Source organism: Lichenostomus cassidix, chromosome Z (assembly GCF_008360975.1).
Source record: "Lichenostomus cassidix isolate B80296 chromosome Z, HeHo_3.0, whole genome shotgun sequence".
Taxonomy (NCBI): domain Eukaryota; kingdom Metazoa; phylum Chordata; class Aves; order Passeriformes; family Meliphagidae; genus Lichenostomus; species Lichenostomus cassidix.
The window spans coordinates 42561013-42588047 of NC_139511.1; the positions used below are offsets into that span (position 1 = coordinate 42561013).

Sequence of the window (27035 nt, forward strand, 5' to 3'; positions counted from 1 at the left end):
TTTGGACTTGAGTCTTATCAGACACTTCCTGTTCATTTAAATAATGTTCACAACAACACAGACTGGAAAAGTTAAATTAAATTTGCCTAAAACACTTCACTAGTAGTTTAAACCTTTTTCTCAGTCTCAACAAAAGAATAGCTAATCATTATACTAATTACCAAACCAGAAGTGTGCATCTACCCACAAACTTTTAAAACATGGTATGTTAACCTTAAAAGATAATGAAAAAAGAAGGAATAAAATCCTAATTGTTAAAGCCCTAAACTTGTCAAGAACTGGCAGTTTTAGAGATCTGACTGTTTTTTGGAAAAGCGTGGGTATTGCTCAGCAGGTCCTTAACTCCTCACCACTGGTTGTCCTTCCCCTTCTCTCTGTGCCAAGACTAACTGAACTGAAAAAAACAAAGAAGTGATTTTTAAAGTCAGTATTCAAACATTCAGCTCTGTGGCTATGAACATAACACATAAGAAGTAGTACCGAGAAAAAGGTAACTTTCAGTTTTCAGCAGCTTGATATTTCCACTTAAAGACAGAATTTTAAAATAAAGGGAAAAAACCCCTCTATCTTTTGATTCAAGTGGTCAACATTATCGAAAAAAAAAAAAAAAAAACAAAAAAGAAAACAGCCACCAGCAGAAAACAAAAACAGTGATAAAGAATGGTAAGGCTTTATTGCTCAGAACATGCAGAGTACTTCTCCAAGTCTCCGTCTTACTTCCTTTGCACAATACTGTGCATAAAGAATTCACCACAGATGCAACACACAGCTGGATGGTAACTATGGACTCTTGAGTATTTCTCCCAGACCATTCAAGAACAGCTAATAATACAAAGAATCAGAGGAGGGATGGAGAGGCAATGGTAATGAATTACCTATCTGACTGACAAAGACTCATCTTCATAGGAGCATTACCTACTGTAAAGATTATAAAGATATCAAAGAAGATATTAATGATCAATTCTTACAATTTCACCATTTTGATTTACTTTCAAATCCCCATAATTTGTGAGACTAGTATTAAAACAGAGGTCTGAGTAAGCAAGAAATTTCTAAACCACTATATTATGTAGAGGTAGAATATACACATAAGTTACAAATGTGTTAGAGTGTACATATACACATATACTTTCACTGACTTAACAGATCTATGAAGAACTAATGGGTAACCATACTTTCAAATCATATGTATGGCCTTATGATTACAAAATATACATTCAAGAAAAACAAATCAATCTTTGGAGAGAAAATAACCTTACATAAATAAATAGTATTCTGACAGACTACTGTACTGGGTTTGAGAGGCCAGGTTTTGGTAGTGGGAGGGCCTACAGGAGTGGCTTCTATGAGAATATACTAGAAGCTTTCTCCAAGTTCAGCAGAGCCAATCCCTGGTGTCCATCCTCCAAGATGGATATTCCACTGGCCAGGGCTGAGCCAGAGTTGACAGTAAAGAGTAACATATTTAGGAATAAAAAAAGTGATGTAATTATGGCCAGAGATGAGCAGAGAGAGAATATGTGAGAGGAACAACTCTTCAGACACAAACGTCAGTGCAAAAGCAGAGACAAAAGGTGCTCCAGAGCTGAGATTCCCCTGCAGCCTGTGGTGCAGAGCATGGTGAGGCAGCTGTGCCCCTGCAGCTCACGGAGATCCATGGGGATACAGAGATCCACCTGCAGCTCATGGAGAAAACCCACACTGGAGCAGGTGGATGCCAGAGGGAAGGCTGTGAACCTGTGGGAGGCCTGTGCTGGGGCAGGGTCCTGGCAGGAACCTGCAGACCTGTGGAGAGAGGAGCTCACACTGGAGCAGGTTTCCTGCAAGGACTGCACCTCATGGGAGACCCACGCTGGAGCAGCCTGTCCTTGAAGGACTGCACCCTGTGGAAGAGTGACCCATGTTGGAGCAGTTTGTGGAGAACTGTTGTCTGTGGGATGGACTCACATTGGAGAAGTTCATGGAGAACTATCTCCTGTGGGAGAGCCCCACACTGGAGCAGGGGAAGGACTCTCCTTCCTCAGCAGTGGGAGAAACAACATGGGATGAACTGACCATAACCCCCATTCCCTGTCACCCTGTGTCACTGGGGGAGAGGAGGCAGAGCTGGGAAAGAGGGAGGGGCAGGAGGAAGGTGTTTTTAATAATTGTTTTTACTTCTCATTATCCTTTGATTTTGTTAGTAATAAATTCAATTAATATCCGGAAGTTGAGTCTGTTTTGTGCATGACAGTACTTGGCGAGGGATCTCTCTCTGTGTCCTTATCTCAACTCATGAACCCTTTGTTGTATTTTCTCTCCCCTGTCCAGCTGTGGAGGAGTGGTAGAGAGACTTTGGTGGATGCCAGCTTTGGTGGCATTCAGCCAGGGCCAACCCACTACACTACATTTAATACTGTACTTTCCCCTTTTTGCTGTAAGCATAATTAAGATCCTGTATTGTGAACTTACTCACAGATTGGTGTATTTTCATCTGATCCAATGCTGCTTCAAGATGCAGTCTACAAAAGAGGAAATACAATCACACAGATGCCACTAAAATAATAAAAATATTAAACCAAACCCATACCAACATATCAGTAGGAAAAAAGCTGTCAACACCCAGGAATTAGTTCTAATTTGACAATACTTTGCATTACTTCAAACATAAGGAGGCTTTTGTACAACAGCTTTTTTAAATATGTAAATCATCTGAATTTTCAAAATTCAGACACAATGCTGATTGTAACATATACCAAGAAGTTTCAGCAACTTCTTTTTTAGGCAAAGAAATGCCTGAGATGAAAAGAAGACCAGTAGTAGGTAGAATCCTTTTAAGAGGTGAATAAATACTCCATCTCAGGGGAAACCACCTGCCAAACTTGTGCTGGTATATCTTACAATTTAACAACTATTTGAGAAACTTAACAGAATCCTCCCAGTTTCCAGCCCTGACTGACTGCTGTATTACTACTATAGTTTATTCTGTAATATCAACCAGCTAAGGTCTGCACAACAAATTGAACTACTCTTTTTTCAATTTAATAAAATTACATAAAAATAAAGTTGCCAGGATACAAATGCTTAAGTTTCAAAGTCAAATTGGAAAATGCTAGAATGAAAGACATTAACCTAAATTGTTTATTTATACTTGTGTTTTCTGACACATTCTCTAACTATACAGTTGTACACTATTTCAGCAATAAAATCCCCACCTGCCAAGGATCATACAGCACACAGAACCGAACACAGTGATTAATATGAAGCTTTTGCTTAAAATATAAACACATATCATGCACAAATACACATTATTCTAGCTCTGTTGTGAAAGTTGGACTGCTAGTTTTCTCACTTTCTGTTTTACGCTGAACAGCAGCATCTGTTTCACAGGAAATTTATGTTTTACTACACTTTGCCCTCTGAAATAAGGCACAAAAAAATCTGGTCAAAATATTTGCTAACTTAAGGAAAGGACTTAAAAAAACCAAGTCTCAGTCTACATAGTACATTAAAGGACATTGTATGTTCAGTGTTCCTCTGACTCAGCTGTAAAACATGAATTACAAAGAAAATTATAAATGTAAAAAGTTAAAGTAACTTGTTTTGTATGACACATAAGAATCCAGCTATCTTTGGGATCACTCATGTGCTTTCACACGTTGACTTTCTTTGCTGTTCTTTAATCCTCCAAAACTCAGTCATCTTTAATTCCTTCTACATAGACTACAGTGGCATTTGTCTCCACAGTCTTGACTTTTCACAGCATGTTAGCTTTTTGCACTAAATGGCAAAATGTTTCCTTGAAAAAACATTGTTTATGTAATTAAAGACTGAATTCAACATGATATGGTCCCTCCTTCAACATCTATCTTCTGAACAAGTTACTTTTCAACTTCAAAAACATTATTTGAATGAACACGTTTATGAACATATACACTGCCTCTCTACACACTAACTGACAAGCATACAATGGTGATTGTGTAAGATTTTTATGAGTAAACTTTTACACGTATTTTTTCTTTAGGCTAATGAAGGACATGCAGAAGTAAATTAATTATATGAAATAAGTAAAGGGGTAAGTTTGTAGTCAGAGTAACTGAAGTGCCTCCAAATAAATTAATTTGTCTGTGAAATAATCTCCAGCTGAAGTTATGACGTATCTGAGACTGAAAAACTTTAGTCAAGTCCAAATAAGAAATTACAAAGTGCAATACAAGATTCAACCCATACAAGTCCAGGACTGGCTTGAATGATGTTAGAAATGGCCAACTGGGTTAGCCCAGTGCCAATTCTAGCCATTACCAGTACTACGTCTCCAACAGAGGCAAATGCAGATGCTACTCAGGAAAGAGGAAAGCCTAACAGTTTCTGCAGCCTGATTCCAATTTTTTTACCCTGGAAGTCATAGATAAGCACTAGTTTTGTTTCTTCTGCTTTAACTGGTTTATGGTTGCTAAAAGGACCTTTCCTCCAATCCCACAGCAACAGAATTTTTTTCACGTGGAGCCTTGCCAAAGGCAATTAAAAAATACAGATCGGATTACTGTTACCACGCAGTTACCATCACCCTTCTGTAATTCTAGCAGACTAATGAAGCAGGATTTCCCTTTAAAGGAGCCACATTAATGCTCCCCCAACAAAACTGTGTTGATCTGTGTTTTGTGATATCTCTCTCTCTCCAATGCTTTTTGTTGTTTGTTTGGCGGTTGGCTTTTTAAAAATTTTACCCCTTCCACCCTGTTTTTCTTAAAGAACAACTGCCATCTTCTAAGTATGGAAGCAGCCAGGCTCACTTGTCTGCAGCTCCCTCTGGAGCCCATTCTGTATTTCTGGGAGTTACAGTGGCAACCTGCCAGTCCACTAGTACAGCGGCTGTTAACAGTGAGGTTACAGTAATTTCATACTTCAGTTTCTGGACACCTCGGTGTGTGAAAACAAGTGACTGATCTACTTGATCAGTCAACTTAATCAATATACTTACAAAGTGACTGATCTACTTGGCCTCATAATTGCTGTACAGTTACTTCAAATAGGTCTAACACCTTTGATCTATCTGCTGCAAAGAACACAGGAGTTATTGGCATCTTCTAATCATCCTTAGCATGGAAACACACAAGCAGTGTGGTTTGTTTTAAAAGGCATCTTAAAGATCATCTAGTACCAAAGACTGACCAAGCTAAAGAGTATTTTTTATGGCCTCATAAAGCCTGTGTATCATTTTACACTGTTATCATTAAGCAAATATATGAATTTCCTTGTCTTCTTTTTCACTGTATTTAAGCAAAACTTTACTGTAGTTCTTAAGCATCTTTGAAAACCACTCAAGAGCCTTTTTAAGCTTCTCAACTTCCCACCTGCATTTGTTCTGCCTCTGTTTATTGGTCCTACCTGTTTCTCAGCAATGCAACCTTAAGTTTTAAATGCTATCCTTTTCCCTGTAAAAAAAAAAAATAGAAACTTTCCCAGACTCTAGAGAGGGCAGGGGACTATTTTAATTTTTTTTTTTTTAATTGTAGCACATATTTCAGGTGGGTTTGGGCTACAATATCTTTCTTAACTGTCTCCAAACAATATTTCTGTACTTGTTCTAGTGTTTAGGGGTTGGAGATTTTTTGCCTAGTTGCTTCATTTTCATGGGGTTTCCTTTCTGGAAAGTGAGTATCCCTAGGCCAATTGATTTGGTCCACTCTCTTCTGATATTATTTAAAATAATAAAAAACAAACAAACAAAAAATCACATAAACCCAATAAAGGCCTCCCTTCTTTCCCTAGCAAAGTTACAGAGCAAATCATCCTGGAAATTATGTCCAGTCACCTAACAGACACATTGATTGAACACAACTAGTATACACTTACCAAGGAAAAATCTTGCTTTACCAACCTCACTGCATCTGCAAGAGATGCATGGCTGTAAAAATAAACAGAGAGCAGGCAAGAGTGTATAGCTTGAATTTGGCCAGGTATTTGAGATGGTCTCTCATCTCCTTATTGCCAAAGAGTTGAAATCTGAATTGAAAATTAGATAAGGTGTCTGGAAAATTGGCTAGACTGTTAGGTTGAAGGGGTGATGATCTGTCATGTGGAGTACAACTGGCAGCTAGCAATTATTAAGCATTCCTCAGGGATCCATTAGAGAGCCAGTACTGTTTACTATCTTTATTAACAACCTCAAAGATGTGCTAGAGTGCCTCACAGCAAGTTCACAAATGATATAACATTGATGGAAGGAACTGAGGGCTCAGTAGAGGGCTGGACCACTGCTCAAGGAGACTTTATAGGAAGAAAAAAATCGGCTGATGGGAACTCCATGAAGTTCACTTAAGGCAAAGTCCCATTAGAATAACTGCTTGAAAGAGGACATGCTAGAAGAACAATTTGCTCAAGAGAAGCTTTGCAGAATAGAAATTATGTCCTTTGGACCAGTATGTTGAACATTAGCAGTGATATGCCTTTGTGATGAAGGCTAACAACATGCTAGCTGGCAAGAGCCGGTCAATTTACAGAATTGATTACATTTAGCACTTCTGAGATGGCATGTGTGGCTGTGTCTTGTATTAGGCTTCTCCAAACAAAGACACTGACCTAAACAGATTAAGTCTTGCAAAGGGGTACCAAAATGGCCAGAGGTTAGGCATACATTTTACGATGACAGGGTAAAAGAACCATCCACTACCAATACCCTCTTCCTTCTACCCTTAAAAGAATTCCTTTACTGCAGGACCATTCTTGGTGCAAGAGGACATTATCATATCAGCTAGAAAGCAGGTCTCACATTTCACTGATGGTCTCTTAATTTAAGATATTCAATCCTTCTGGTGAGTTCTTCTTTCTCAAGAGTTATGCTCTTTGTGGCCGACCATATAAAACATCTTACATATAGAAAATCATACATGTCATACTACACCAAACTGAGTAAGCTGCATGCCCCTGGGAGGACTGCTACCTACATCCTGAGTTTAATTTTCTCTTTATGGGAAGCTAACACAGATATGGCCTCCCTTTCTGAACCAAGTACTGTCATCCTATTCTATCATCTCCTATCCTAATTAGTTGGTTTCCTCTATTATTTGTAACATCTGAATCCTGATTATCTTTTGTTCACTAATTTTTTATGTGTCGAATGCAAATATTAGGCTGAACAAGGCCAACATGTTTGCACTGAGCAAATTTCTAAGTTTTTAACTGATTTGGATACACATACTGTACTGATTTCCATGCACACTTTTTTTTTTCAATCTGAAAAATGCCACAAGAAAACAAAACCTTTAAACTCCTCTAGCTAGAACTTGTAAAAAGAAAAGGCACCTGCATATCCATTATAGCAAGAAATACATATCTAGTTCAGTTCTCTAAAATTAACCACAAAAGTGAGGTAGCCTGTACTTTCCGTTACAAAAGTGGTCTTCTTGAAAAGCAGAGCTCTTTGCAGAAGCTCTGTGATTGCTACGTTCCTCAAGAACAAGTGAACAGGATCAGTTGGAAGAAGCACCACAGAAGCTTCAAGTAAGAACTTTCAAAGAGAGAAGAAGAGACTCTAAGGAATCCAAGGTAACTGAAGAAGTCACAGAAAACTGCTGAAGTACAATTCAACAGCGAAAGAAATTATTCACCCTGAAGGAACACAGTGGCAAAAAGCAGGAGTGGGGAAAATACTTACTTTCCAGTCTTTCATTTACATCATTATCTCCCTCACTGTCTCAAGCAGATATGACAACTTAAAAGGGAAGAATTTATTTATTTTTCTGAAATTCTCCCTCCCTCTCCAAAAATAATTCAAGTGAGTCTAAAGATAAATAACTTGGTGGGTTTTTTGATCTTGCAGCCCAAAAGTGGGACTGCTTTTGACAAACTACGTCTGCTCCAACACACTTTTAAATTATTCACTATAACTCTTTTACAAAATAGATTAGGTATCTGAAGAGACCTGTGATCCAGCTACACAGATTCTAGTAACATGAGATGCTTCCCTCATTTACCAAGGGTAAAAGAAGGATTGCCTCTGCAATCCTTCAATTAGAAGGATCAAAAATAAGTTCTGCACATGGTAATGAAGAATACTAACCTACTGGAACTATAGAGTCAGAACAGCAATTTCACATATCGTGAACAAGAGCTTCCAACACTATTTTAGCAGATTAAGCTAATATTTGCTATAATTATCTTAAGCATATGCTCACTGGATTTACTGCATCAGTTTTTGCATCGTTCACTTTCAATTAACACATCAAACAATGGAAAGAAGAAATGTGCCAGGTTTTGATCCTAACTGAAAGGGGATTTCTCTGAACACTGAAAAACTTGTGTTTGATTCAGCAAGTGCTGAGCAAAGGGCACCATGTTTAATCTGAAACCATCCAAGACACAAACTGAGGCAGAGTGACAGAATTTTTTAAGATATTTCAACACTAGAAAACTAGTTTCTGTGTAAAGTGTTCCTAAGCTGATTGCAGACTTAAGGCATGGAAATTGAAGTGAAACCTTTGAATATTAGTACTTGTCTTCTCCATCTTTTGACAGTAGAAACACTGAGAATTGATGATGTTTCCAGACTAGGCAAGAAATGCCTTATGTTAATATACATTTAATTGTGTTTATACAATTTTTTTTCTGTTAGTATTTTCCATGGATTTCACATTTTACAATTACTACAAATACAAGCTTGATTTAAAAAAGCAAAAATAAAAAGTATATTTTAACATTTTATATCTGATATCAAGTACGTTTTTTCTCCTAATAAATCCAGTAGTTACTAAATGAAGTGGAAGAAATTATAAGTTTATACTGCAGATTAGGTTAAGTATCTTTCCTACTTCCAACTACAATACTAAGTGGCACAAGTATTTGAGCACAACTTTTTTTACCAGGAGGGAAATTCAGCAAAAAGTATATTAAGGAACTGCAGGAAAAGCATAAACCTACATAAGTCTGGAAGCAGTTAGATTTGGCAAGTAGTAACATCAAGCACAGAGAATGCTCTTAGTTCACCCTTTCACAAGTCTCCTAATGACAATCAATTGACAAGCAGAGTGCTTTTTAGTTCTCTTTTTCATACTACATATCTTTTTGCTTGAGCAAGGAAATAAATACAGCATATGAAATTTATAAATCAACATTTTTTGAGGAAAACAAATTTCCTGTCTTTTTAGAACTGAAATTTTAAAAATCTGTGGTTGCATGGTTTTATTTAAGGTTGTGTGTTATTTCTGTCAGCATCTCAATATAACAGTCTCAGCATTATGTCTACTAAACAAGATTATAACCACTCAAACTTCCTAGCATTTTGCAAGAAATGAGGAAGAACTAGAAACTGAAGTTCATTTAGAGATGAAACCCCTATACAAAAGTAAGAATGTGCTGCATGTAAGTACCCAAGTGCTGCTACGCAAACCATATACAACATCACAAAACCACTGAAATTCTACACTGAAATACATACAGCAATGTAGAACTCAGAAGAAAGTCTATAGCTATCACAATAGGAAAACAAAAAACTTTTCTTTGGAAAAAAGTTGGTTCTGTGGACTCAGAGAAGATAAACCTTTGAACTCTAATTCAAGAATGAACAATGGGATTTGAATACAATGAAAACATGCAGCTCGAGAGAAAAGACAAAGTAACCAAAGTGTGAATATTAATTGGTCACTTGTGGCTAGCACAGTTTTTTCCATGAGAAGTTTTCTTGTGTTTTGTAAATAAAGATAAAGTTTGGATGTTTTTGGAACAGTGTCCCAGAACTTGGGCAGTGCAGGCCTGGCCAATCAGGCCTGGGGGAAGGCTTCTGACTGACCAATCTGGGTGACTTTTGAGAACTCTATAAATGTAATGAAATCAAAACAATAAAGGTCATTCCTTCTTGCCACTGAGAACCGATGCATTCATTACTCTGCTAGCTGCTCAACAGCGACATCCACTTTCTGTCGCTGTTGAGACGCTAGCAGAGAAAAAGACCCGGATTCTCAGCGTGGCATGAAAAAAGAGATTTCTTATTTTGATTCCAACTTATATAGATTTTTCAGAGGTCACTCAGATTGGTCAGTCAGAAACCTCCCCATAGGCCTGATTGGCCAGGCCTGAACTGTCCAAATCTTGAGACACTGTTTTTAATAACATCCAAACTTTATCTTTGTTTATAAAACACAGGAGAAAATTCTCATGGGAAAGACCTGTGCTAGCCACAACTTCCAGCTCCTAAATTCACATCTTCACACTTTGTCTCTTGACAAAGTCAAAGGCTACTACTGCATTTTATTGTCTCTGTCACATTTCTGCTGTGCATTCATTCTATTATTTAATTCAACTTTTAGAAATGGAAGTTCCTGCGATATAATTTAAAATAATAGAGAGATGCCAGATACAAACCTTGCACAAGTCTTTATCAAATACTGTGAACTATTTTGACAACTTACACCATTTTTTTAATATATATGGGGAGTAGGTTAAACCTTGCAGGATGCTGAAAATCCAGAATTCTGTAAATAAGGTCTTATCCATTAACAAATTGATGGAACAAATAGAAATCTAACTAAATTTGAATGAGTTTTAAAAGCAATACAAAAGCTGTTCAGAATTGTCTCTGTAAATTTACACGAAGCACGTTCTAGCTGTATACATAAATAACATCAGACAAAATAAATTCATTACCAGGAATACATATCAGCAACTCAGAACAAAAGAAAAGCAACCACTGAATTAAATTTTTTCTTTAAACTCTATGTCTAAACTCAAATCTTCCGTGGTTATGATAACACAGTGAGCCACTTCTAACAGCCTGGCACATTAAAATTGCAATTATCATTTGGCCTGTATCTAGATGCACTTTTTCACTGGTTTATTTTGATCACTATAGTTTGGTTTTTATAAACAGAAAAGGTATAAAACATTTTCAAATCGTCAAACAACTCTTTTCTGACAGCACTGTGGGAATCTTTGCTGTCCTGACTAGTTAATAATCAAGGTTTAGAGAGTCTTAAAGAAGACTGCATAACTGGAAAACATATCCTGAAAATTTACAGTAACAACGTACCAAATTTACCAATCATGATTACATACCAATGAGTGACATACATGACTGCTATTTTTAATTTTAGGACTACACTAATCCTATGTCTGTCTACTAGATGAACTGAAAATGGTATTTGAAATAACTGTTCAGCTCCCATACAGACCTTTCCGCTTTTAAAAAGAAAGGGGGGAAAAAAAAGAAAAAGACTGGTTTTGCAATGTAGTTGAAAGAGTAATAAAAACTAGGAGACTGCAAAAGGTCCAGAATTTATGACTTCTTCCAGAAAAAATGTCTTGCTCTTATTTATACTCACATACTGTATTTTCTAGCAGCTTTGCCAAGTTTAAATGATAGCCCATCAGATGGGAGAGAAGTGACTTAAAGCAATACAAAGCCTAAAAACTAGTGTACTGCTTTTCAGCTTTATGCATGCCTGAAACTGCTTAATGGCCTTGAGTCTGCTGCAAAAAGAGGCTATGCTGCTTCTAAGTATATCTCGTAGATTTCACTCTATTTCTTCAGTAAGTCTTTGTCAACAATAAGCATTTTCTTATCTGCTTCCAAAACAAGCTCACCTTCTGACAATGTAATCTACTCCAAAGTGCTTTTAAAGATTCTTTTGTTGACAAGAAACAAGGCAGCAGCAGTCTTAGATGCTCTAGACTAGGTAGTCAGAGAACAACTTTCAACTCCAAGAAGGAGACACTGAGTCCTTGATTTAAGAGGAATCAGCACACTAAATTGGCAGAAATCTACTGGCATTTCCTCGAAGACTATCAGAATCTTCTAATATGGCCGATCAAAATTCTAATCATATGTTTTTACACCCTGAGAACAACCTCAAATTCCTTGTTTTCTACAAATAACTTTAAGAAAAAAGTAATTCTTCTTACTTGTAACATATACAGAAAATGTACCATCAGTAGCATTCTGTTTCATGCATGAATGCTTCATTTCTATCCTCCAGCTATGATTGCCACAGTCTCACCTGGCAGTATTAAATCAAGGACATTCAGAATTCAAGAGAGACCAAATCTATTTAGATAATAGTTTATGGTGGTATTGAATGCATTTTTCAAGGTACTGATGTTGACACACAGAATCTGTTCTTTTCAGTATCATACAATATTCTGGACTCTTATTTTTTGCAATATAATACTTTTGAGCACTCCTCCATTTTTCAGTTATTTTTTAATACTACCCATTTGGAATACAGGAAGAGGTAGCATATTTAAAACTGTGCTATAGAGTCAGTTATGCTAAAAGAACACTTCCGATTTCTTTTAGCTTATAGCTAGGCATCAGCAAGAAATTCTTTGTAACAGTTGCTTACTTATCAAGTTACCATTATAGAAGAAATGCTCCCACCATCTGCATATAAGCAGAGCTTCTGCAAAATGTACCTTCTTGCTAGAACACAATATCCTAGTACTCCCCATTTTTAACTGTCAGCAGTTCTAAAGATACTATCAGGAGCCCTCACACCGCTCCAGATCTAAGGTACATATACACACATGCTTAGGCCTCAATGCATTAAAGAAAAAGTAATTTAGAAAGACAGCCAGAACTATAGCATAAACTTTCTTTCTGCACTTAGGAGTTTAAAGGGCTCCCTCCCAACAGGGTTGCTGACCCTAGGTTAACCCATTGCCAGAAGACTCTAGTTAGTCCTCTAGCAAACAACTGCCTCCTGAGTAATGCACATCCCATAAGTCAGCCATTGCTCATCAGCAGCTTTCAGCATTCACAGGTAAGACAAGCAGGAGACTTCTACACTCCCCTGCATACAGATAAAAGGAATTAAGAGAGCAGGCTCATGGCAGTCTAAAATAAACATCCAAACAAACAATAAGACATTTTTTCCCATTTGTCCCAGGGAATTTTATCTGGAAAATAAAACCATGCAGAGAATCTAATTTCTAATAGAGCTGAATACATAAGATGGAATAACCCACTGAGGAAACCGACTCCTTCCCAAGGATTACATGTTGTAAAGACTGCAGCAGGATGACTCTTTGGAGGAATAAGCACAACCAACCACAATCTCCTAATGCATATTGTTGCTGGTGTGGACAGATACCAAGGGGCTAGTCCAGGAGCTGCTGCAGTCAGGGAAGCGTTCCTGAGTCCATGAGGTTACTATTGCCTTTTCAAATGTTTTCCTCCAGGGGAAGACTGTTAAAGACTGGAAAGCCAAATTAAGAAGAAAATCAGGCAGAAAAAGACCGTCAAGTTTTGCGTGCTCTTTATCACAGTCCTTAAAAAGGGACAGCAGCATTGCTTATTACAGTAACCAAAATATTAAGTTTTAAAGACACCACGTCAACACAGTGTCAAAAAATCTTTTTCTTATCCAAAGCTTAAGCTAAATAGCCTAATAATCCTCGCAAGGAGAACAGGAGCAGAAGTAGCTCTGCTTTCTTCCCCTCAGAACAGAAAGCTGCTTGAGAAGAAAGCACATCAACACAGAAACATGCAGGTGAGCAAAGCTGAATTGCACTTTCTATTCTTTAGTTTTCAAAAGAGTAAAAATTCTGCTCTGTAAAACTAGAGTAAATAGTTTTACTGTAGTAAATATTATTTTACTAAATATAGTATAAATATATAGTAAATAGTTTTTACTAGTGTAAAAATTAGTTATTACAGAGTATAAAACTCTGTAAAACTAGAGAATGCACAAGCACGTAACAGACACTTTTGTAAAAAGCTTATAAAGAAAATATAGGAAGAGGCTGTCATGAATTAGGTCTGATATGTCATAATGTAAACGTTCATTTTAATTTTCTACTACTGCAAAATTATTTTGAGTCAGGAGAACAATCCAGGCAGAAACTTTATCCAACTTTCACAGGTGAAATACTACTCTGACAGAAATTCGTCACTTTATCCCTACAGCATTATGATTCAAGTACATTTGCCTGCAGTAAGGGCAAAATATGCTCTTTTCATGGATCTGTGTATTTATGTGTCAACTGACAGCCTTGGGAACTGAGAGCAAACCTTGGAGCAGGTGTTTGATATATATTGTGCAAGAGAGCAAAAACCATTACATATGTGTGGGGATAACACTGCCAAGGTAAGAGTAAAGCAAAAGGTACTAGAGTTACTCCCATTTTGTGATCATTCACACTATGCAGATTGATCTACTGGAATTCCTTTACAGCAAAAAGATTGTAAACTTGCAGCTTACACTAAGAAATGTATAGTCTTAATTAGCCAAGGAAATTAAGTACTTGACTACATAGAGCCTTTGAGTAATCTATCTTACTCGTGCATTCACTTCCCAGAAATATGTCTTTACCATTCTTGTTTCCCAATTCAGTCACTTGTAGGATGGATAAAAAATTGCAGGAAGAGATATCTGTTGGTGCTAAGTAAAGTCTCTCTGATTTACAACCCACATTCAGGAGCAAAAAAAGGATAAAAGCAACTACCCCCCCCAACAGTCCAGTGTCTGTTCACGTAAAAAAAAAGTGAATAGTGTCATAGTTGTCAAGAGGGAGTTTTGAGATATATTTCAAATTAATAGTCACTCCAAAGCCAAACAAGCACTAGTGACTAGTGATTAAGATAGGTTCAACATGCAGTATGACCTTTAGTTTGCAAAAGGAGGGTAGAAACCCATGCCTAACATTTATTTATTACCATTTAGTAATCTTTTAGTTTCATCCAGCTTATTCATCAAGAAGCGTTTAAAGAAAATGTTACATTGTGTAAATTATGTTTATTATTTCAATTGCAGTTTTTCATTCCTTAAAAACAAGACTGTCAGAACAGCCTCATAAACGATGTTTATGTGTAGTTAGTTCACAACAGATTCAACCACACGGGCCTAGACTGGGGTACCACTGCCACCAACATGATTCAGAGAAGCTAACAGTACAAGGGTACATGCTCCATTGTATAAATATCAAGAGAATTTTGTTGTTGTATGAGTCCTTCTAACCTTTACATAAACCTCACATGACAACACACTAAAATCTGTTGCCTACAGCCTGCTGTTAGTATATAGCTCATTTCCAATAATGCCAAGTAAGGATGCAAATGAATGTCTTAATTTATTTCTTCCAGTGAAATATTTGAGTTTTAGGACAATTTTGATGATTTCACGTTTATTCTCATGTGATTGTGTTTAAAAAAAGCAAATGCAACAATACTTCTTAGAAAATGCATTCTGAATTCCTTAGAAGTTAGAAAAAGATCCAAAAGCATTAAGATAAGTTAAACTTTTGCATGTATATGCACATTCTGCCTCATGCAACAAAGGAGAGCTAAGTTGTTTATCACAAAGATCATGCTGGGCTGTAGCAACGTGGGTTTTAGGATTCCATGTGCTCCTTTGTTCCTCTGCTTTGTATACCATTGGTTCATTTTGAAATATGCTCTGCTGTACCTCAAAACCTATTGGTGTGTACCCTCCTGCCCATCTTCCCTTCGTCCTCCTGGGACTGGCTCAGAGAGAGCCAGCCCCTGCCCCCTCTCCTTCCCCTTAAAAGGCAGAGCCTGGATCACCTCGTGGTCTTGGCATCTCTGGGCTGCTAGCATCCCCTACCTGCCTTGTCTCCCTTCCCCCTTCTCCTTCCCTGTGACTCTTTCCCCCGTTATCCCAAATAAACCTCTAGCAGAACAGAGATGCAGTCCAGTTCCTTCCTTCGTATCACGATATTCCTGTTGAATTGACGTGGTTAGAAGACTGCCGCCATGCCGCAGAACCTCGGGGGCCGCCCGCCCTGGATCCGGTGGGATTTACAAGAACCAGAGACCCGGTCCGGGGGGGAGCCGGCCTGTGCCACCCTCCCGGACCGCAATACAACACTGGGCCACAATAAAAGGTCCACTTAGCACCACATCTGACTTTCTAGAATTATAAAAAGGTACACTTTAGGAAAGAGTTCCAGAGATAAAGCAAGAGAACAGAAATTATGTTAATTAACTTTCACTGTAAAATATTATTTACACTCTTTGAAATAAATGACTACATTTTTGCAAAATTCTGCAAAAAGCTGTTGAAGTTCCTTATGGTATTATCAAAGCTGAGATCCATGGAATCAGGAAAATTTGTGATTTCCCTTCCAAAATCAGTACAATTTACAGGGAAATGCAAAATTAGCACTGTGTGCTAGATTTATCTTGCCAGAAAGTACCAGGCACCTTTACCAGAATTCCCAGAACTTCACAGAAGATACTGCAGAGAAACCTGTTTTCATTACTCACTCCTCATTCTCTTAATATAGCAGTCTGATGTGTCACTAGCAATTAGTGTGCTTTGGTGCTATAGACTGTAGCTTCATAGGCTTCTTCTATGAACATTTGATACAGTTTAACATGACACACTTTATTTTTATACATGCATACGTATCTGTAGACTAATAAATCAGACATTTCCACCTAAATGCTGGAGACCTTTTGTCTAGGCCAGAAAGAGAGATGAAAAAGACAGTTCATTTACAGCCACTGTGCTTACCAATTAATTTCTAAACCAAATGATCTACAGAATCACTCTGATCCAACAGCAATGCAAGCAATACAACAGTTCTGTGAAAGCAATACAAAGGGAATCTAACAGAGAGTCCTTACCTTTCTTCACCATCTCTCTTCTATTTTTGTCCCTGACAGTGTCCAAATTTTATCATTAATGCAACTTTAATTCTGCCTGTCTCTGCTTCGGTATTTTGAAAAGAAAATTAGCAGCATGACTGCATGTTTTCAGTATGACACAATTCCATCATATATGAGAAGGCACTGAAGTACAGATCTCTGCAGACAAGAAAGGTCTGATTAAATATGAAAGAACAAAGGAAAAACACCAACCCATCTGATTTAAAAAGAACACACTAAGTCCTCAAATTTGTCTGTTAGCTAGAATGCAGGAAATTACAAGATCTGGTGGACACAGGTGAGACATGTTCTAGAGACAAGGTAAACAATTAAAAGCATTAATGTCATCATCTCTGACAGATCTCTCTCACTGGAAAACGGTTGACGTACTGCCTTGTGAAAATATAACTGGAAGCTTGCTAGAAAAAAAGAATTCATTCTCTTCACAAAGAGGGCTTTTTTGTTCATTATGTAAAAGCCCCTGCATGAGTTCACATGGCATTTACAATTCTGACTTTGGTTCTTTAAAAACATCTTTTAGAAATCATACCCTGCAGTACACCAAATGCTGCTCTATTCTTACATTTTAATTTATTTGTAGTGCACTTTTTCAGGTTCTCACACTTGAGCCTGTCATTTTCACTGAGCAATGTTCCGTTCAGTTAGTAAGCATGCACTTTGTCAAAACCCTCAGAAGAGTCACAACACTAGCTGCAGAACTTAGGCTGCAACTGCTTTCAGTAAAACGAAAGGTAGTATTTCATATTTTTATTTATCCAAAACCTAAACAAACACATACACACCATCACTTCAACTAGATAAACCTTTGCACTACAGAATTACTAATTGCAGAAAAAAATAAACAAAGGCCCTGACCTATTAGATTTGAGTAATTTTCAGTAAGATGTCTACTATGTCCCAGCACTCCTAAATCTGAGAACCAGAAACATTACTTTACAGAGAAAACATGTAAGTTAGAAGGGCTATATGATGTAGGTGATACTTTTTAACACTACTGTAGAGTGAATGCACTTTGTTTCAAACTAATCTGCTACATGATGCACCTATTGAATGGAACAAAACAAAAACTACTGTGATATTTGGATGTTGCACAAAACAACGGAGGTTTAAAAAACAAGTCCAGGATGACCAGGTATTTCCTATTGCCCGAGATGATCAAGACTATCAAAACTGTATCATTACAGTGGCTTCTCTAGCAAAAAACAAGGAGGGGGTAAGAAAGACACATTCAAGAAGCAGAGGAACTAATAAACTGTAGTTTTGAGTTTCTTGATGACACCATTGCAGTACACTTAATTTAGATTTCCTCCACCACACCCGTGCTGACAATTAGAAAAGGCAAGAGGCATCATGTGGTGTTGCTGGTACTAAGATAGGCTCCTGTCAACTAACCACTTGGTCACATACCACTACACCAGGTATACAACAGTAGCTTTTACTCTACAGCAATAAGGAAAGCAGAAACTATGAGGTTTTGTTTTCATAAATACAGAAAGCCTATCAGAAACATTTAGTAAATAGCTGCTACAGCAGAGGAAGAACACTACAAAGCTTGTAATGATTCCATATGCTTTAAGACCCAGAGGACATTTCCTATAATGAATGACATGCGTAACTACACAGCACTCATATGGACAAAAAAATTCCAGCCAGCTGTGAAAATGACAACTTACGTCATCACGTCTCATGTTGAAGAATGGCCTATGTCAAGTAATTAAGTATTGCAGGTATCTATTACAGATCTCCTACAAATAATCCAGCATGAAAGACATAAAATTGTAAGGATTACACAATATGTCCAATCCCAGTTCCAAAGCCTGTACATAAAGGCCAAAGGGCCATGGTAACCTTACGCTCCAACAAACTAGAATTTCATATGGAAATGCCAAAGTAGTTTAAATTAGGTGGTTTGCAATCTGTTTAAATTAGTCAGTTTGCAAAGTAGAAATTCAGTTGGATGCGCTGGGAAGCAGTTCCATGGACTGGGACCTAGTGGTCCTTCTGGACAACAAGCTGTCCATGAGCCAGCAGGGTATTCTGGTGGTCAAGAAGGCCAATCATTGGTGTCCTGGGGTGCCTTAGGAAGAGCACTACCAGCAGGTTGAGGGATGTGATCCTAACCCTCTACTCAGCTCTAGGGAGGCATGTGTGGAGTGCTGTGTCCAGTTCTGGGCTCCTCAGTACTAGAAAGACATGGAGCTGCTGAAGTGGGCCCAGTGGAGGGCTAAATACATGATTAAGGGACTGGAGCATCTCTGTTACAAGGAAAGACTGACGAGGCTAGGCCTGTTCAGCCTTGAGAAGGGACAGCTGAGAGGGGACTTCATCAATGTCTGCAAGTATACGATGGAAGGTGTCAGATGATGCATCCAGGCTCTTCTTAGCAATGTAACATGAGGCAACAGGCACAAACTGATGCACAGGAAGTTCCACCTGAACATGAGGAAGAACTTTACCATGAAGGTGACTGTGCACTGGGACAGATTTCCCTGAGAGGTTGTGGACTCTCCTTCACTGGGGATATTCAAGAACCATCTGGACACAATTCTGTGCAACGTGCTCTAGGGTGACGCTGCTTGAGCAGAGAGGTTGGATCAGACGAGTCACTGTGATCCCTTTCAACTCTGCTCATTCTGTGATTCACTGATTTCAGGCGGAATACTGGAAAATTCAAGAAAAATACAGGAATAAAGCAGTGAGCAAACCCTGAATAATCCCAGTTTACTGATTATTATAGTTTACTAATCTAGTTTGGGATAGTAACAAATTAATTTCTTTTATATGCACAAATGGCTCAAATTTATACATTATTCATGGAAAGGATGCAACCCATGACCCTGAAACATATTTCATTATTAAATGCAAAGTAATACAACATGTACATACTTTACTAATAGAAATGTGAAAAGAAAAAAAAGTAGTACGAGATTCTGCATCAACACTCTCCAAATATTAACTCTTAGATTGGGTATTCTGAGCTTTACAAAAATAGAAAGTTTATTTATTTTTAAAAAGAGGTGCTAAAACTTGAGTCCTAAACCTTATACTTTTTTATGTGTTAATGTCCAGTTTGAAAGGTGTTTAATAGCTTATACAAAAGTCATAGCAATCCTTGCCTGTGATAAGAAGACATTCTAAAAGGAAGGACCTGGCAGAAAGCAATGGCAGACATAAAGGATTTCCACCAGTTTCAACAAGATTTGGAATTAGGCATCACCAGAACAAGTGACTTCCTAAGTAACTTCAGTTCTTCCTGACTTAAAAACAGATTTCGTAACTTACAAACAGAATGTTTACAGTGTGCTAATATTGGTGATGACAACTTTGGAGCCTGGGACATTCATCAATGGGCTCTCCCTGGCTTTAACCCATACTGTATTTATTATCAATCTATTTTAAGACAGACGTGCCACTGTATGTTCATATTAAAGACATTTTACATCAATGTTCTATGCATCAGAAGATCTGTGATAAAATCTTTCTTACAGTTTAAATACATAATCAAGTAATAACAAATAATCCCATTTTCCCAACACTCACTCTTTGGCCTAGTCAAAGAAAGAAATTACACATATTTAAAATCAAAACTTCTTAAACCAAAATAAAATCCCTACACAGACACTCCTCTTCAAGCAATGCTGCATTGATTTTGGTTTATACATGTTCTACATCAACTTAAGATAACAATCAGTATTGTCTATCAAATTTAGTGTCTTCACAAACACTATGGGTTAACCTGGTTCACTTACATTGCTTGTAAAATTACACATGTAAGTAACTGGTACAACTCCACAGATCATACCTTTTATCCATGGAGTTTAAAAAAGAATAGATGTCATATAAAGAAACCCTATCCACAGATCTAAAAAGTACAATAAATTTAGTATTGACTTTCTGAAGAAAATGAGATCAGATCCTGAAATAATGACTTGCTTCAACAAATTAAAGATGGTCATTATTAGAGAAAGACAGCTATAAACCCCGCAGTTATGTACTCATTTCTTCCTTACTTCAACTAACAGTAAGTGACATTGCCCATAAGGAGCAAACAGCACCTAAACCCACACAAAGACTTCAGCTTAATGAACACAATGCTGCACTGGCTTCTTACTAAGTACTTACTATGCAGAATTTTAAACCCATTTTGTCTTATAAATTCTGTATTTCGAAGAGCTCAACTGTTTGCTCACGCCACCTCACCACAGTCTAATCATGGTAAATGAGCTGCAACATACCAGATATAAGAGTGTTTCCATAAATGTGACTGCACAGGAGCTCAAGAAAAGCAGTCCAACTATACTAGCCTTCAGGGTGTGCACAATACATAAGCAATCTCTCTTGTATGGCTTTGTGTGAAAAATGAGACTTATGTTATTGCCCTTGAGTTACTATTGCCTGTGGTGATTGTGTTAATTAGTGATGGAAGGAGAATTACATGTATGCAATTACATATATGGCAAGAAAGTCTTCTTTCCTACATAAAAATAAAAAAGAAAACCCAAAAAATAATTGCATGTGATAATTTGTTGTTATAGCTTCAAAACAGCAAACAAAGATATGACAACAAAGTGACAAGAACAGGCACACAATTTTAACTGGCAGATATGAGAATATCCCATATATCACGGCTACTGGCAATATTGCCTATAATACACCAAGGGAGCTTATGGTGAAAACAAGGACTTACAAAGTACAAAACAATTTGCTGCTGTTGAAATTCTGTGATAGCAGCCTTCATGGTATTGCCACAAAATGGGTTTACATAGTAACCCATCGGGAAAACACATTTTCTTTAAAGCTGACAAAAACAAAGTCTGAATAAAACTTTCTGTGATGTCTTGATTCTTAAATTAAAACAAAAAATCATCGTGACTTACAGAAAGTGTAAAATAGCAGCAAAGGGCTAATTATACCATACTAACTTCCTTTTGTCTAGTATAAAAGGACATTTTTTTACTTTGCCTGGCTGAGTGTAATAGCCTATGAATTATGAGATCAAAGCAGCAAACTGTATGTTTTCTAAAGTAAGAGTTTCCTTCACCAAGTTTTACACTTAGTACAGCTGAAAGAGCTGTGTGAAGGGATCAGCACTAAACCCAAAGGACAGGCTGTGCACTGCAAGAAAGAGCGCAACTCCCTCGTGCTTTTTGCAGGTCACTACCAAGGACCATGTTAGCAGATCCACACCAGACCCTTAACAGGCAGCTCTGCTGCTACCAGTAATTAGCTTGGACAGCTCTGGCTCCAGGAGTAGCAGCAAGGCTACACCATAATGAGCTCAGCTGGGATTAGCAGGACAGGGCAGGGAACCAAGAGAGCTGAGGCATTCTGCATTGCGTATGTATCACAGAGATCAAACAAGGATGGCTGGCTAGGTTATCCCCTCACCACCTCATTCCAAAAATGAAGCACGGCAGTGTGTAAAATACAGGCTAATGAAGAGCGACACCTCCAGCAGATGAGAGCCACATTAATTAACACAATCCCTAGATCATGGAATACAGTTTCTGTTAGTGCTAGCAAACTTGTAACTTGTCACTGATTTAAGGAGGAGAGAGAAGGAAGAAAAAAAAAAAGAGCTAATGTTTTCCTTTTCTGCTTTTGTAGAAGATGTTTCTATATCAGAGTTTTGCAAGGGATTCCTCTTATATGGCCTGTAAAGAACTTCAGAAAAAAACCAGTATGTTTCTTTATTTACACACCATTTAAGAAACAAACTCACTTCTCAATCAACAGCTTTTTGTGCTCCCTTTTAAAAAATGCCAGCTCATTCCACACCGCATTAGGATCCTCTTGACAAAGCTGACAGGAGCCTGTGTGCTGGTATCTGCTTTTACTATTTTCAAGCCTGTTAATGAGTAAAAAAGGTTGTTTGTTTTCAAATACCTACATGTTTTAGGAGAACCAGAATAAAAACATCCTTGCTTTCAGAAAACACAGATTTCTAAGTACAACATCCAGTGAATCTAAATTTTTTATGAAGTATACATTTTGAGGCATGAAACCTTAACTGTAGTAATAAAGAGAAGTTCAATCACATAGTTTCAGACAGCTATTGTACTAGTATGACACCATGCCTCCCAGATGGTATGTGGCAGAATAGTGTCACCCACATTCTGTCAACACTACTTAAAATACTGGTATGTGAAAGAAGTTAAAACCATCACACAATCTCTTGAAAATAAAGGGAGAGCCATCAGCTCCCCTAACGACCCAGCAGCAAGCCAATCTGGAAGTTGCAACTAATGCCCACTTTAAATCAAACTGTTGTGCTACAATATAATAAAAGAATTAACTATCTATGGACAAGACGATGTATTAAGAAAAATCATGTTGACTTTAGAAGCACAGAAAAATAAAATTAAAATATTTAATAGTTTTTCTGTCATTAAAGTATTTTTATTAATGCCAAAGATTAAAACTGTATTAAAAAATCCTCTTTGAAATCAATTTAAAACTCCGCAATCTATATTCCTACTGGGCATAGAAATAAACTTAGAGAATGTGGTAACCTCCTAAGGCCCCCATCATCTTTGCAGTCACGTACATCAGTGTAAGTTGCATGTACACTGACAGGTGGATTAGGTCCCATCAGCTGCCATCTCAATAACAGATACTAATCTATGAAGAATAAGGAGAATGGGGTCCTCCATCACTTACAGAGGATCTGAAGTGCCACATAAGCACCTGATACTGAGTTCTTAATGCACAATTTACATTACAGCAGCACTATATAGCTTTTTGAGATACCAAAATAACAGAATCTTATTGTTAGAGACTGCTTGACTTGTGTCTTGTCTACTTTCCTTTAAGCATACTAAAAATGAAAACCAAACATCTTAGTGTGGCTTCATACAATTCTTTCTGATGACAAAAATTATCAAAACCCTGATATTTTCAGCTCATCTTATATAAAGATGAAAAAATCAGATAACTAAGATTTAGCACTATATTTTCCCCAATACCTACTTTTCCCAAATACATTCCTGTCATAACACAAGCTGGTCTCATTTACTTTAAACAGAAACAGAAGTTGCCTTTGTGTCTCTTTCCCTTTTCTTTTTCATTTATATTTTTTCAACTATCAGAACCAGAACACTCAGTGCTTCACTGTTTATCAAGTTTGAGATTTTACTATCTTTATCTAGTTCAATTCTTTTATCTTTTTAGCCTTTCCCTCTCAGTGGACATGAAAGCCAGTTTTGCTATAGACGTAGAATGAAATAATTTCATTAACTACAGTAACTATCATCCTTTGGTCACTTCCAGATTGCATCAAATTTAAAACAGTGAGCTAGAAGAAAAAGATCCATGTTTTTCCTAAATAAACAAAACATTTTCATTGTAATTTTAAAAAACGTATTTGTAATTATGCTTGGGTATTTAAAAAAATGCTCCTGTGCTACCAACAATGCCTGTAGCAATTTTGTACTTTACCATTGTTTTCATCCACACTTTTTTTTCCTTTTTAAAAGACAAACCACTGCTAAGTAAATGCTAGTATTTCAAAGGAAATGCAAATCTACTAAGACAGGCCATAGCATTACTTATATATGAGGGACAGTTTATCATTCACAGTAGGATGCTTCATGTCAGCCCAGACTCTGAACAGCTACCAGTTTTGCAGCATTTTCTGTGACTCTCTTTTTGTTCAGAAAGAGTAATAAAGTTTGTGTCAAGATTAGTCAGTATTGTTCTGACTGCAAAAATAATTATTTTTATTAAAGCACATGTGTTTACTGAGCTGTAGGTGCATGCTAAAGTCCTGCGAAAGCCACAAAGAAATTACTTTCTTGAAACAGGTCCTGAAAAACAGCAGTACTTGATAACTGAAATAATAAGAAATGTTTTCATACCTCCAATTGCATCTGGTTACCAAAAATTCTGTCTATTAATGACTTAAAAAAAAAGAACTTCTGCATAAAATTTTCACTGTTCTGTATAGAACCTAAGGGAGAATGATATATAGAATGTTCATTATGCAAATTTTATGTGGTAAAGCCTTTCCTCTTTTCATTAATAAAGACATATTACTGCATATCTTTTTGGTAAAATTATCATAAATATTTTTTAAAAATAATTTAACAGATGAAAACACCCTGCTTTCATGCACGTAGCAGTTTTTCCCCTATTAGGAAGGAGATTTTAGCTTCAGTTAATATTTGAATCACTAAATGTTAAGGAGGGTATTATTTCTATATTTTAATGAATAAAACTATTTTTAAAACTATTTGAAACATAATGAGCAACCATTGTGTTACAGAAAATTAACAACATATGCTGTCAACAAAAGAATTGAGTCAAGAATTAGACAAACATAAGTAAGCAGCCCCAGCAGACCTTTGTCCAGTACTCAGGCTCACACTGAGACCTTAAATAAGTCAAAGCCTAATATATTTCCTCTTGGTTTCAACTACAATTTTTCTCATATAGGGGTAAGCCATGTATTCTGCTTTAACAAAGGATAGACTTGATCACCATACAGTAGCTTCATGCTTCAAATCAAATTCTCTTTTGAATACCTGTGTAATACTTCTATTCAGATTTCTCGTGTACGGAAAATGTTTTTAATGAGCTATGTAACTTACCTGCTATTGCCCTCTTCCCACTGCTTTAATTGCTCTTTTACTGCTCTGTAGTTGGTCTGCAACATCTGCAGCCTCTCTTCCTGTTTTCCATAGGCTGCTTTTAGCTCGTAAGATTCTTGAGACTGTGATGTCAGAAAAACAAAATTAGAGTTGGACAAAATGTAAGAGACACAGATCACAGGAAATGAAAGTTCTCTTTTAACAACTACTAAGAGGCTCAAAAATCTAAATAGAAAGAAAATGAATCAGAGTCCTAGATGTCAAAGTTTTCTTATTATAAAAATTTGGAATTTTTTTCTGGTTTGGCAAGTCACTTAAATATCATTTTCATGCTGCTGAAAGTTTTAAAAATTTGCTACCAAAACATCAGCTTTCATCTGGCAAACGTATTGGCCTAGTACATTTAAAAACACACAGACTGAAAAGGGATTGTTGGCACTGTCTTTTCATTCCAACTACTTTTTTTCTCTTTTTTCCCAATGAAAAACTGATCTATATATTTTAAAGGGAAAAACTGGCCACATGAAGAAAAAACTAAATCTAAATGGCTTCAGGGTTTCCTCACATATTAAGTTGTTTCTGTAAATATATATACACCTGCAACACCCAGATTTTGTCCTCTAGTAAGCAGCAAACAAGTAGTAAAAACAATTTTTACAATAGCTTTTATATAATCCAAACCATACAGAAAAAAAATGTACAGAACAAAAAGTAAAGTACACCTTGATTTACATGACAGGATAACATCATGTAAGCTTAAAAATGGACTTTTCTAAATGACAACACCATACTCTGGAAAAAAAATCAACACTAAAAAGAAAACTTTCACAGTATAAAGCAAGTCAAACTCTGATATACACCAGTAAAAAATTCACCGGCAAAGAATTCATTATGCTGTAGCAAAGTTTGCAATCAGAGCTTAATTTTCAGTTCAATGGGAGCTCTGCTTGTAGAGCAACTACAGAGCTAAATAAATCACAACATGTTACTGGCAAGTATTTACTACTTATATGCAGGAGGGCTTTTCAACATCAGTCAAGAAATAAGACAGACCAATAGTCAGAGGTGCAAACAATAAAAATTAAATCCCACTTTAGAAATATGGCAAGGGTTTCTAAAGTACTGCTAACTACAAAGTACCTACGCTAACCTTGACTTATCAAAAGCAGACCAGCTTTCATGATACACAAAGTTGAAAGATACCAGCTCAAATTTCAAATGGTACTATATATGAAATCCCAGAAGTTTTCTGGGAATAACTCAGGCAACACAAACAGAAGGTCCAGCAGGTCCAAAGTGACCTTACCATTAAATGCTTTCTCAAAGTTGTGGAGGTTGTTTTTTTTTCTGAAACAACCTCTAAACCAAATACATTTATAAATCTAGAATTGTTTAAAAAGTACTTTTGACTGTTTTTAAGTGACTGATGTAAATACCACAATGACATTAAAAGCAATCACATAAATAACAATATAAATCTCAGAACACAGAGACCACTACCAAGCTTTGCTTGACATTACAAGAGGAAATTTTCATAAGAGTCCAATTATAGATGTTGTGTTTTCAAGAGAAGTTCATGAAACAACTATTCTGAGATTGTTTGATATCGCTAACAAAAACTGGTCAAGTCTGGCAGGGTACTGGAAAATAATGTCTTCAGCATAAATCCTCAGAAGCTTATTAGTGTCAGTGCCCTTTCAGAGATGCAACCAACTGTGGAATTTGGCCTTTCCTATTTATGAATCTACATTTTTCATTATTGCTTACCTGTTCTATTATCCATTCTGTTACATTTATTGCCTTCCCTTATCACAATTAACTGCCCTAATCACTCTCTCTATTGAATT

General features: G+C 36.9%; 1 protein-coding gene across 9 annotated transcripts in view; it reads right to left on the bottom strand.

The window, feature by feature from the left end:
• The window catches only part of CNTLN (centlein), a 185189-nt gene that overhangs the window by 72028 nt on the left and 86126 nt on the right, over positions 1-27035 (bottom strand). For 6 of the 9 annotated variants that reach the window (XM_085042179.1, XM_085042178.1, XM_085042177.1 and 3 more), the window contains 3 exons: positions 25189-25310; positions 22323-22448; positions 2452-2501 (listed from right to left, as the gene is read on the bottom strand). In XM_085042179.1, coding sequence (XP_084898305.1) covers positions 2452-2501; positions 22323-22448; positions 25189-25310 — 298 coding nt within the window. The remainder of the gene's footprint in view (positions 1-2451; positions 2502-22322; positions 22449-25188; positions 25311-27035) is intronic. The other 3 variants (XM_085042175.1, XM_085042181.1, XM_085042180.1) reach the window with 2 other exon arrangements.